The sequence below is a fragment of the Stegostoma tigrinum genome, chromosome 14 (assembly GCF_030684315.1).
Source record: "Stegostoma tigrinum isolate sSteTig4 chromosome 14, sSteTig4.hap1, whole genome shotgun sequence".
NCBI lineage: Eukaryota > Metazoa > Chordata > Chondrichthyes > Orectolobiformes > Stegostomatidae > Stegostoma > Stegostoma tigrinum.
Genome location: NC_081367.1, coordinates 49,734,532 through 49,748,076, shown reverse-complemented (window position 1 = coordinate 49,748,076; position 13,545 = coordinate 49,734,532). Strand labels below are relative to the sequence as shown.

The window sequence follows — 13,545 nt, the reverse complement described above, 5'->3', positions numbered from 1 at the left end:
AGCAGCCTACTTTCAACTGGAGGCAGGCTGCATTTCACTACATATTCGTATTTGATGACCATATTTCAAGAAATCAGTTGAAACACCCAAACATTTAAGGCATCTGAATGAATGGGATGGTCTCTTATGAATGTGTTCAGCTTGGCAAGTATTGAATCATGTGAATTTCCATGACACTTCATGCTTTTGTGCAAGTGACATTTTACGAGAGTCATTTTGTCCTCTATTAAGGAGAGTAAGAATGTGTGTGTATCAGCAGGACATTTTCTGAAACAGCAACGGTTAACAGATCAAATAATTGGCGGTTCTTTGCTAGAAACATTATCAGAGGGCATTTTTATGAATTTCAATTTCTGCCATCAAAACAACAAATAAAACTCAAAAATTGAATAAAGTTTCAAACATGTGAAAATATCAGCACATATCATGAATTTTGATCGCAAAGGAGACAGACTGAGAAAATCAATTGAAAAGCCATAATTAGCCACGAAATTCAGAAAACAAATGATTTTTCGCTTTTAGAAAATTAAACAGAAATTGCTGGTAAAATTGAGCAGGTGTGGTAACTTGCGTGGGGAGAAATTGAGTTCAGGTTTCAGGACCCCTGACACTTCTTCACAACTCAACGCTTTCCAGCAGGTTCTGATTTAACTTCTGGTATTGCAAGTTTGGATCTGACGTTTTACCTGTCGAGGATGATGTGGTTTCTGATGTGGTTACAGTTATCACTGGTTCAGTAGATATACTTTCAGCTGATGTTGAAGGTGATGATGACGTTGCTGTTGATGTTAAAAAGTAGAATCAATGAAGGAAAGGCATGCTGTACCTGGTTAATTACAATAAGCTTCAAGCATTTTGTAAAAGTGACTTGTTTTGAAAGATGTTTCCTCCATGCTTAAGAAAGAGGAGAAAGTATATGTGTCAGTAAGGCCTTTTTAGGGCCAAGTGTTGATAGAAGCCATTGTTGGGGCTATTTGAAATGTAATCACAATTCTGGTTTCTGAGTTTCACTATTCCATGAGCGTTAACATAATGGGAATTGAAAATTTTCACGCGGTTTCAAATGGAAAACTTTGGGTAGATATCCTTGATTTTGAAGTCGGCACAGATATGATGTGAAAACAACTTGCAAATTCTATGAAGTGACATAAAATGCTGAAATCACAAATGCATGTTTCAAATTTATATAGATATGAAATATTAGATCAAGTAAGAATCATCTACGGCTTTTCAAAAAATGATTTACGAGACAGCAGTTTGAACGTTGACATTTGGGTAGAATTGGAAACATCTCAAGTTTTACCTGTTGAGGATGACATGGTTTCATATGTGGTTACAGTTGTAGATGGTTCTGTTGATGTAGTTTCTTCTGATGTTGAGGGTGGTGATGATGTAGCTGTTAATGATAAAAGCCAAGTCAGTGAAAGAAAGTGGAATGCTCTATGTGAGGAGATATTGAAACTCTTGTAACTGGTTCAGTCTATAATGTTGGCTGGATGTCTGAGGTGTGATGCAGAATGATGCAAAGTGCATGGGTTCAATTCCTGCACTAACTGTGGTTACCATTATGGACCCACCTCAGGACATTTCACCACCACCAGGGGCCTGCTGGCTCTCAAAGTCAGTTTGACACCATTTTTCAGTCACTAACGGAGAGCAGCCAACTTTCAGCTGGGGTAGGCTGCATTTCTGTCCAGTTTAGTGTTTGATGATTATGTTTCAATGAGTGAGTTGAAACACCCAAACATTTTTCAACATCTGACATGAATGGGATGGTTTCCTATAAATATATTCATCATGACAAGTATTGTATCGTATGAATTTCCACAAACTTGATGTATTTTGTGTAAGTGACATTTTATGAGAGTAATTTTGTCAATTGTATGGAGACTAAGAACGTGTGTGTATCAGCAGGACATATTTTAAACCAGCAAATGTTAACAGATCAAACAATTGATGGTTCTTTGCCAGAAACGTTATCAGAGGGCTGGTTCATGAGGTACAATTAATGCCATCAAAAAAATCAAATGAGCCTCAAAAATTGAAAAAGATTTCAAACATGTACAAATATCAGCAGACAACATGAATTTTAATTCCAAAAAAGACAGACAGACTAAGAAATTTAATTAAAAGGCAATAATTAGCCAAAAAATTCAGAAAACAAATGAACATTTCCCATTTAGAAAATCAAACAGAAATTGCTGGTAAAATTCAGCAGGAGTGGGAGCTTCCGTGGAGAGAAACCTGAGTTCAGGTTTCAGGTCCCCGGAACCGTCTTCACAACTCGAGTTTTTCGAGCAATTTCTGACTTAATTTCTGGTATTGCAAATTTTGGTCTGACGTTTTACCTGTCGAGGATGACGTGGTTTCAGATGTGGTTACAGTTGTCGATGGCTCAGTAGATATACTTTCAGCTGATGTTGAAGGTGATGATGATGCCGCTGTTGATGCTAAAAAGCGGAATCAATGAACGAAAGGCATGCTGTACCTGGTTAATTACAATAAGCTTCAAGCATTTTGTAGAAGTGATTGTTTTGAAACATGTTTTCTCCATTCTTAAGGAAGAGGAGAATGTATATGTCTCAGTAAGGCTTTTTTAGGGCCGAGTGTAGATAGAAGTCATCGTCAGGATTAATAGAAATGTAATCATAATTCTGGTTTCCGAGTTTCACTATTCCATGAGCGTTAACATAATGGCAATTGAAAATTTACAAGAGATTTCAATTGGAAAACTTTTGGTAGATATCCTTGAATTTGAAGTCGGCACCGATATGATGTGAAGCATCTTGCAAATTCTATGAAGAGACATGAAATGCTAAAAACACATCAGGACGTTTCGAATTTAGATAGTTATCAAATATTATATCAAGTAAGAATCGCCTGCGGTTTTCAAAAATGATTTACGAGACAGCAGTTTGAACATTCACAGTTGGGTAAAAATGGAAACATCTCAACTTTTACCTGTTGAGGTTGACGTGGTTTCATATGTGGTTACGGGTGTAGATGGTTCTGTTGATGTACTTTCCACTGATGAAGCTGTTAATGATAAAAGCGAAGTCAGTGAAAGAAAGTGGAATGCTCCATGTGAGGAGATATCGAAACACTTGTAACTGGTTCAGTCTATAATGTTGGCTGCACGTCGAAGCTGTGATGCAGAATGATTCGAAGTGCATGGATTCAATTACTGCACAAACTGCGGTTACCATTATGGACCCACCAAGGGAGTTTCACCAACACGAGAGGCATGGTGGCTCTCAAGGTCAGGTTGTAACCAATTTTCTCACACGAGTGCAGAGCAGCCCACATTCAACTGGAGGCAGGCTGCATTTCACTACACTTTAGTATTTGATGACCATATTTCAATAGGTCAGTTGAATCCACAAACATTTTAGGCATCTGAATGAATGGGATGGTATCTTATGCATGTGTTCACCATGGCAAATATTGGATCGTATGAATTTCCACCAACTTCATGCTTTGGTGAAAGTGACATTTTATGAGTCGTTTTGCCCACTACTAAGGTGAGTAAGAATGTGTGTGTAGCAGCAGGACATTTTTTGAAACAGCAACTGTTAACTGAACAAACAATTGGTAGTTCCCTGCTAGAACCGTTATCAGAGGGCTCTTTTATGAGTTTCAACTTATGCCATCAAAATATCAAATGAAACTCAAAAATTGAAAAACATTTCAAACAGGTGAAAATATTAGCAGATATCATGAAATTTAATTCCAAAAAAATGGTCTGAAAAATTTATTTGAAAGGCAATAATCAGCCATGAAATTCAGAAAACAAATAAACTTTTCCCATTTCGAAAGTTGAACAGAAATTGCTGGTAAAATTCAGCAGGAGTGGGAGCTTCTGTGGAGAGAAACCTGACGTTCAGGTTTCAGGTCCCCGGACCCTTCTTCACAACTTGCGGTTTTCCAGCAATTTCTGATTTAATTTCTGGTCTTCCAAATTTTGGTCTGACATTTTACCTGTCGAGGATGACGTGGTTTCTGATGTGGTTACAGTTGTCGATGGTTCAGTAGATATACTTTCAGCTGATGTTGAAGGTGATAATGACGTTGCTGTTGATGTTAAAAAGTAGAATCAATGAAGGAAAGGCATGCTGTACCTGGTTATTTAGAATAAGGTTCAAGTATTTTGTAAAAGTGACTTGTTTTGAAACATGTTTCCTCCATGCTTAAGGAAGAGGAGAATATATATGTGTCAGTAAGACTTTTTTAAGGCCAAGTGTTGATAGAAGTCACTGTCGGGGTTAATAGAAATGTAATCACAATTCTGGTTTCTGAGTTTCACGTTTCCATGAGCGTTAACATAATGGGAATTGAAAATTTACTGGAGATTTCAAATGGAAAACCATTGGTAGATATCCTTGAATTTGAAGTCGGTGCAGATATGATGTGAAAACAACTTTCAAATTCTATGAAGAGACATAAAATGCTAAAAACACAAATGGACATTTTGAATGGAGATAGTTATCAAGTATTATATCAAGTAAGAATTGTCTGTGGCTTTTCAAAAAATTATTTACGAGACAACAGTTTGAACGTTCACATTTGGGTAGAATTGGAAACATCTCAAGTTGTACCTGTTGAGGATGACGTGGTTTCATATGTGGTTACAGTTGTAGATGGTTCTGTTGATGTACTTTCGACTGATGTAGCTGTTAATGATAAAAGTGAAGTCAGTGAAAGAAAGTGGAATGCTGTGTGAGAGGTGGTATCGAAACACTTGTAACTGGTTCAGTCTATAATGTTGGCTGCATGTCTGAGCTGTGATGCAAAATGTTTCGAAGTGCATGGGTTCAATTCCTGCACTAGCTGCGGTTCCCATTATGGACCCACCAAGGCGCTTCACCAACAGTGGAGGCATGGTGGCTCTCAAAGTCACTTTGTAACCAGTTTTCTCACATGAATGGAGAGCAGCCCATTTTCAACTGGTGGTAGGCTGCATTTCACTACACTTTCGTATTTGTTGACCATATTTCAAGAATTCCGTTGAAACACCGAAACATTTAATGCATCTGAATGAATGGGATGGTTTCTTATGAATGTATTCACCCTGGCAAGTATTGCATCGTATGAATTTCCATGACACTTCATGCTTTTGTGAAAGTGACATTTTATGAGAGTCATTTTGTCCACTATTGAGGAGAGTAAGAATGTGTGTGTATCAGCAGGACATTTTTTGAAACAGCAACTGTTAACTGATGAAACAATTGGCTGTTCTTTGCTAGAAACCTTTTCAGCGGGCTGTTTTATGAGTTTCAATTTCTGCCATCAAAACATCAAATAAAAGTCAAAAATTAAATAACATTTCAAACATGTGAAAATATCAGCGGACATCATGAATTTTGATCGCAATGAAGACGGACTGAGAAATTCAAGTGTAAAGCAGTAATTAGCCACGAATTTAGAAAACAAATGATTTTTCCCATTTAGAAAATTAAACAGAAATTGCTGGTAAAATTGAGCAGGTGTGGGAGCTTCTGTGGAGAGAAACCTGAGTTCAGGTTTCAGGTGCCCGGACTCTTCTTCACAACTTGCGGTTTTCCAGCAATTTCTGATTTAATTCCTGGTATTGCAAGTTTTGGTCTGACGTTTTACCTGTCGAGGATGACGTGGTTTCAGATGTGGTTACAGTTGTCGATGGTTCAGTAGATTGACTTTCAGCTGATGTTGCTGGTGATGATGATGTCGCTGTTGATGCTAAAAAGTGGAATAAATGGATGAAAGGCATGCTATACATTGTTAATTATAATAAGCTTCAAGCATTTTGCAAAAGTGACTTGTTTTGAATCATGTTACCTCCATTCTTAAGGAAGAGGAGAAAGTATATGTGTCAGTATAGCCTTTTTAGGGCCATGTGTTGATAGATGTCATTGTTGGGGTTATTTGAAATGTAATCACAATTCTGGTTTCGGAGTTTCACTAATTTATTGCGTTAACATAATGGTAATTGAAAATTTACAAGAGGTTTCAAATGGAAAACGTTTGGTAGATATCCTTGAATTTGAAGTCGGCACAGATATGATGTGAAAACAACTTGAAAATTCTATGAAGAGACATAAAATGCTAAAAACAGAAATGGACGTCTCGAATTTAGATAGTTATCAAATATTATATCAAGTAAGATTAGTCTGCGGCTTTTCAAAAAATGATTTACAAGACAGCTGTTTGAACGTTCACATTTGGGTAGAATTGGAAACATCTCAAGTTTTACCTGTTGAGGATGACATGGTTTCGTATGTGGTTACAGTTGTAGATGGTTCTGTTGATGTAGTTTCTTCTGATGTTGAAGGTGGTGATGATGTAGCTGTTAATGATAAAAGTGAAGTCAGTAAAAGTAAGTGGAATGCTGAATGTGAGGAGACATTGAAACACTTGTAACTGGTTCAGCCTAAAATGTTGGCCGCATGTCTGAGCGGTGATGCAGAATGATTCGAAGTGCATGGGTTCAATTCCTGCACTAACTGTGGTTACCATTATGGACCCACCAAGGGGGTTTCAGTACCACCAGGGGCCTGCTGGCTCTCAAAGTCAGTGTGAGACCATTTTTCAGTCACTAATGAAGAGCAGCCAACTTTCAGCTGGGAGCAGGCTGCATTTCACTCCTGTTTAGTAGTTGATGATTATATTTCAATACGTCAGTTGAACAACCCAAACATTTTTTAGCATCTGACATGAATTGGACGGTTTCCTGTAAATATATTCATCATGACAATATTGTATCGTATGATTTTCCACGATCTAGATGCAGTTTGTGAAAGTGACATTTTATGAGAGCAGTTTTGTCCATTGTTATGGAGACTAAGAACGTGTATGTATCAGCAGGACATATTTTAAATCAGCAAATGTTGACAGATCAAACAATTGATGGTTCTTTGCTAGAAACGTTATCAGAGGGCTGGTTCATGAGATACAATTAATGCCATCAAAAAACTCAAATGAGCCTCAAAAATTGAAAAAGATTTCAAACATGTACAAATATTAGCAGACAACATGAAATTTAATTCCAAAACGGACAGTGCAAGAAATTTAATTGAAAGGCAATAATTAGTCACGAAATTCAGAAAACAAATGAATTTTTCCCATTGAGAAAATCAAACAGAAATTGCTGGTAAAATTCAGCAGGAGTGGGGGCTTCCGTGGAGAGAAACCTGAGTTCATGTTTCGGGTCCCCGGAACCTTCTTCACTACACAAGGTTTTCCAGCAATTTCTGATTTAATTTCTGGTATTGCAGATTTTGGTCTGATGTTTTACCTGTCGAGGATGACATGGTTTCAGATGTTGTCACAGTTGTTGATGGTAATGTAGATATACTTTCAGCTGATGTCGAAGGTGATGATGATGAAATCGCTGTTGATGTTAATGAGTGGAATCAATGAAGGAAAGGCATGTTATACCTGGTTATTTAGAATAAGCTTCAAGCATTTTGTAAAAGTGTCTTGTTTTGAAACACATTTTCTGCATTCTTAAGGAAGAGGAGAATGTATATGTGTCAGTAAGGCTTTTTTAGGGGCGAGTGTAGATAGAAGTCATTGTCGGGGTTAATAGAAATGTAACCACAATTCTGGTTTCTGAGTTCCACGTTTCCATGAGCGTTAACATAACGGTAATTCAAAATTTACAAGAAATTTCAAATGGAAAACTTTTGGTAGATATCTTTGAATTTGAAGTCGGCACAGATATGATGTGAAAACAACTTGCAAATTTAGGAAGTGACATAACATGCTGAAATCACAAATGTGCGTTTCGAATTTTGACAGTTATCAAATATTATATCAAGTAAGAATTGTCTGCAGCTTTTCAAAAAATGATTTATGAGACAGCAGTTTGAATGTTCATAGTTGGGTAGAATTGGAAACGTCTCAAGTTTTACCTGTTGAGGATGACATGGTTTCGTATGTGGTTACAGGTGAAGATGGTTCTGTTGATGTAGTTTCTTCTGATGTTGAAGGTGGTGATGATGTAGCTGTCAATGATAAAAGCCAGGTCAGTGAAAGAAAGTGGAAAGCTCTCTGTAAGGTGATAGCTGAACACTTGTAAGTGGTTCAGTCGATAATGTTGGCCGCTTGTCTGAGCTGTGATGCAGAATGATTCGAAGTGCATGGGTTCAATTCCTGCACCAACTGCGGTTATCATTATGGACCCACCTAAGGATTTTCACCACCGCTAGGGGCATGGTGGTTCTCTAAGTCGGTTTGGAACCAGTCTTCTCACACGAATGGGGAGCAGCCCATTTTCAACTGCAGGCAGGCTGCATTTCACTACATTTTAGTATTTGATGACCATATTTCAAGAAGTCAGTTGAAACACACGAACATTTTATGCATCTGAACGCATGGGATGGGTTCTTATAAATGTGTTCGCCATGGCAACTATTGCATCATTTGTATTTCCACGAACTTCATGCTTTTGTGAAAGTGACATTTTATGAGAGTCGTTTTGTCCACTGTTAAGGAGAGGAAGAATGTGTGTGTCTCACCAGGACCAAACAGCAACTGTTAACTGAACAAACAATAGGTGGTTCTGTGCAAGAAACAGTATCAGACGGCTCTTTTATGAGTTTCAATTTGTGCCATCAAATAATCAAATGAAACGCAAAAATTTAAAAACATTTCAAATGTTTGAAAATATTAGCAGATATCATGAATATTAATTCCAAAACAGATGGACTGAGAAATTAAATTGAAAAGCAATAATTAGCCACGATACTCAGAAAACAAATGAACTTTTCCCATTTAGAAAAGTAAACAGAAATGGCTGGTAAAATTTAGCAGGAGTGGTTGTTCCTGTGGAGAGAAACCTGTGTTCAGGTTTCGGGTCCGCGGACCCTTCTTCACAACTCGAGTTCTTCTGCAATTTCTGAACTAATTTCTGGTATTTCCAGTTTGGGACTGACGTTTTACCTGTCGATGATGATGTGGGTTCAGATGTTGTTACAGTTGTCGATGGTTCAGTAGATATGCTTTCAGCTGATGTTGAAGGTGACGATGATGTCGCTGTAGATGTTAAAAAGTGGAATCAATGATCGAAACGCATGCCATACCTGGGTACTTAGAATAAGCTTCAAGCATTTTGTAAAAGTGACTTGTTTTGAAACATCTTTACTCCATGCTTAAGAAAGAGGAGAAAGTATATGTGTCAGTCAGGCCTTTTTAGGGCCAAGTGTTGATAGAAGTCATTGTTCAGGTTATTTGAAATGTAATCACAATTCTGGTTTCTGAGTTTCACTAATCTATTGCACTAATATAATGGTAATTGAAAATTTAAACAAGGTTTCAAATGGAAAACTTTTGGTAGATATCCTTAATTTTGAATTCTGCACAGATATCATGTGAAAACAACTTGCAAATTCTATGATGTGACATAAAATGCTGAAAACACAAATGCACGATTCGAACTTAGATAGTTATCAAATATTATATCAAGTAAGAATCGTCTGCGGCTTTTCAAAAAATGATTTAAGAGACAGCAGTTTGAACGTTCACGGTTGGGTCAAAATGGAAACATCTCAAGTTTTACCTGTTGAGGATGACGTGGTTTCATATGTGGTTACAGTTGTAGATGGTTCTGTTGATGTACTTTCGACTGATGCAGCTGTTAATGATAGAAGCGAAGTCAGTGAAAGAAAGTGGAATGCTCAATGTGAGGAGATATCGAAACACTTGTAACTGGTTCAGTCTATAATGTTGGCTGCATGTCTGAGCTGTGATTAATAATGTTTCGAAGTGCATGGGTCAATTCCTGCACTAGCTGCGGTTCCCATTATGGACCCACCAAGGGGCTTCACCACCACTAGAGGCATGGTGGCTCTCAAAGTCAGTTTGTAACCAGTTTTCTCACACGAATGGAGAGCAGCCCATTTTCAACTGGAGGTAGGCTGCATTTCACTACATTTTCGTATTTGTTGGCCACATTTCAAGAAGTCCGTTGAAACACCGAAACATTTCATGCATCTGAATGAATGGGATGGCTTCTAATGAAAGTGTTCACCCTGGCAAGTATTGCATCGTATGAATTTCCATGACACTTCATGCTTTTGTGAAAGTGACATTTTATGAGAGTCATTTTGTCCACTATTGAGGAGAGTAAGAATGTGTGTGTATCAGCAGGACATTTTCAGAAACAGCAACTGTTAACCGATCAAACAATTGGCGGTTCTTCGCTAGAAACCTTATCAGCGGGCTGTTTTATGAGTTTCAATTTCTGCCATCAAAACATTAAATAGAAGTCAAAAATCGAATAACATTTCAAACATGTGGAAATATCAGCTGACATCATGGATTTTGATCGCAAAGAAGACGGACTGAGAAATTCAATTGAAAATCAATAAGTAGCCACGAAATTCAAAAAACAAATGATTTTTCCCTTTTAGAAAATTAAACAGAAATTGCTGGTAAAATTGAGCAGGTGTGGTAACTTCCGTGGGGAGAAACCTGAGTTCAGGTTTCAGGACCCCTGACACTTCTTCACAACTCAACATTTTCCAGCAATTTCTGATTTAATTTCTGATATTGCAAGTTTGGATCTGACGTTTTACCTGTCGAGGATGACATGGTTTCTGATGTGGTTACAGTTGACGCTGGTTCAGTATATATACTTTCAGCTGATGTTGAAGGTGATGATGACATTGCTGTTGATGTTAAAAAGTGTAATAAATGAAGGAAAGGCATGCTGTACCTGGTTATTTAAAATAAGCTCCAAGTATTTTGTAAAAGTGACTTGTTTTGAAACATGTTTCCTCCATGCTTAAGGAAGAGGAGAATGTATGTGTGTCAGTAAGACTTTTTTAAGGCCAAGTGTTGATAAAAGTAATTATCGGGCTTAATAGAAATGTAATCACAATTCTGGTTTCTGAGTTTCATAATTCCATGAGCATTAACATAATGGTAATTGAAAATTTACAAGAGATTTCAAGCGGAAAACTTTTGGTAGATATCCTTGATCTTCAAGTCAGCACAGATATGATGTGGAAACAAATTGCAAATTCTATGAAGAGACATAAAATGCTGAACACACAAATGGACGTCTCGAATTTTGATAGTTATCAAATATCCTGTCAATTAAGATTAGTCTGCGGCTTTTCAAAAAATGATTTACAAGACAGCAGTTTGAACGTTCACATTTGGGTAGAATTGGAAACATCTCAAGTTTTACCTGCTGAGGATGACATGGTTTCGTATGTGGTTACAGTTGTAGATGGTTCTGTTGATGTAGTTTCTTCTGATGTTGAAGGTGGTGATGATGTAGCTGTTAATGATAAAAGTGAAGTCAGTAAAAGTAAGTGGAATGCTCTATGTGAGGAGATATTGAAACACATGTAACTGGTTCAGTCTATAATGTTGGCCGCATATCTGAGCTGTGATGCAGAATGATTCGAAGTGCATGGGTTCAATTCCTGCACTAACTGTGGTTACCATTATGGACCCACCAAGGGGGTTTCACCACCACCAGGGGCCTGCTGGCTCTCAAAGTCAGTGTGAGACCATTTTTCAGTAACTAATGAAGAGCAGCCAACTTTCAGCTGGGGTAGGCTGCATTTCACTCCAGTTTTGTCGTTGATGATTATATTTCCATACGTCTGTTGAAAGACCCAAACATTTTTTAGCATCTGACATGAATGGGATGGTTTCTGTAAATATATGCACCATGACAATATTGTATCGTATGAATTTCCATGATCTTGATGCATTTTGTGAAAGTGACATTTTATGAGAGCAGTTTTGTCTATTGTTATGGAGACTAAGAACGTGTATGTATCAGCAGGACATATTTTAAACCAGCAAATGTTAACAGATCAAACAATTGATGGTTCTTTGCTAGAAACGTTATCAGAGGGCTGGTTCATGAGATACAATTAATGCCATCAAAAAAATCAAATGAGCCTCAAAAATTGAAAAAGATTTCAAACATGTACAAATATTAGCAGACAACATGAAATTTAATTCCAAAACGGACAGAGCAAGAAATTTAATTGAAAGGCAATAATTAGTCACGAAATTCAGAAAACAAATGAATTTTTCCCATTGAGAAAATGAAACAGAAATTGCTGGTAAAATTCAGCAGGAGTGGGGGCTTCCGTGGAGAGAAACCTGAGTTCATGTTTCGGGTGCCCAGAACATTCTTCACCACACGAGGTTTTCCAGCAATTTCTGATTTAATTTCTGGTATTGCAAATTTTGGTCTGACGTTTTACCTGTCGAGGATGACGTGGTTTCTGGTGTGGTTACAGTTATCACTGGTTCAGTAGATATACTTTCAGCTGATGTTGAAGGTGATGATGACGTTGCTGTTGATGTTCAAAAGTGGAATCAATGAAGGAAAGGCATGCTGTACCTGGTTATTTAGAATAAGCTTCAAGCATTTTGTAAAAGTGACTTGTTTTGAACCATGTTTCCTCCATGCTTAAGGAAGAGGAGAATGTATATGTGTCAGTAAGACGTTTTTAAGGCCAAGTGTTGATAAAAGTCAATGTCGGGGTTAATAGAAATGTAATCACAATTCTGGTTTCTGAGTTTCACTATTCCATGAGCGTTAACATAATGGGAATTGAAAATTTACACGAGGTTTCAAATGGAAAACCTTTGGTAGATATCCTTGATTTTGAAGTCAGCACAGATATGATGTGGAAACAAATTGCTAATTCTATGAAGAGACATAAAATGCTGAAAACACAAATGGACGTTTCGAATTTAGATAGTTATCAAATATCATGTCAATTAAGAATAGTCTACGGGTTTTCAAAAAATGATTTGCAAGACAGCAGTTTGAACGTTCACATTTGGCTAGAATTGGAAACATCTCAAGTTTTACCTGTTGAGGATGACATGGTTTCATATGTGGTTACAGTTGTAGATGGTTCCGTTGATGTAGTTTCTTCTGATGTTGTGGGTGGTGATGATGTAGCTGTTAATGATAAAAGCGAAGTCAGTGAAAGAAAGTGGAATGCTCTATGTGAGGAGATATTGAAACACTTGTAACTGGTTCAGTCTATAATGTTGGCTGCATGTCTGAGCTGTGATGTAGAATTATTCGAAGTGCATGGGTTCAATTACTGCACGAACTGCCTTTACCATTATGGACCCACCAAGGGGCTTCACCAACACGGGAGGCCCGGTGGCTCTCAAAGTCAGTTTGTAACCAGCTTTCTCACACGAATAGAGAGCAGCCCACTTTCAACTGGAGGTAGGCTGCATTTCATAATATTTTAGTTTTTGATGACCATATTTCAATAAGTCAGTTGAAACCACAAACATTTTAGGCATCTGAATGAATGGGATGGTATCTTATCCATATGTTCACCATGGCAAGTATTGCATCATATGAATTTCCATCAACTTCATGCTTCAGTGAAAGTGACATTTTATGAGAGTCGTTTTGTCCACTATTAAGGAGAGTAAGAATGTGTTTGTATCAGCAGGATGTTTTTCATACAGCAACTGTTAACTGAACAAACAATTGGTAGTTCCCTGCTAGAACCGTTATCAGAGGGCTGTTTTATGAGTTTCAATTTGTGCCATCAAAATCAAATG

At 37.5% G+C, this 13,545-nt stretch overlaps 1 protein-coding gene across 1 annotated transcript; it reads right to left on the bottom strand.

Moving 5' to 3' along the window:
* Window positions 1–5,251: 5,251 nt before the first annotated feature.
* Window positions 5,252–12,842, bottom strand: LOC132210489 (uncharacterized). The gene is made up of 11 exons (XM_059650827.1): window positions 12,827–12,842; window positions 12,210–12,302; window positions 11,171–11,263; window positions 10,554–10,646; window positions 9,536–9,610; window positions 8,920–9,012; window positions 7,890–7,982; window positions 7,271–7,366; window positions 6,230–6,322; window positions 5,614–5,715; window positions 5,252–5,280 (listed from the first exon to the last, which is right to left on the bottom strand). The coding sequence occupies exons 1-11, from the start codon at window positions 12,840–12,842 to the stop codon at window positions 5,252–5,254; spliced, it is 876 nt and encodes a 291-aa protein (XP_059506810.1).
* Window positions 12,843–13,545: the final 703 nt, after the last annotated feature.

What these genes read in the sequence shown, in the direction of transcription:
- LOC132210489 (XM_059650827.1), bottom strand. An exon ending in AACCATGTCATCCTCGACAG is followed by an intron (nt 9,611 to 10,553) that starts GTAAAACGTCAG and finishes TATCATTAACAG; the next exon opens with CTGCATCAGTCGAAAGTACA. An exon ending in AACCATGTCATCCTCAACAG is followed by an intron (nt 7,367 to 7,889) that starts GTAAAACTTGAG and finishes TAACATCAACAG; the next exon opens with CGATTTCATCATCATCACCT.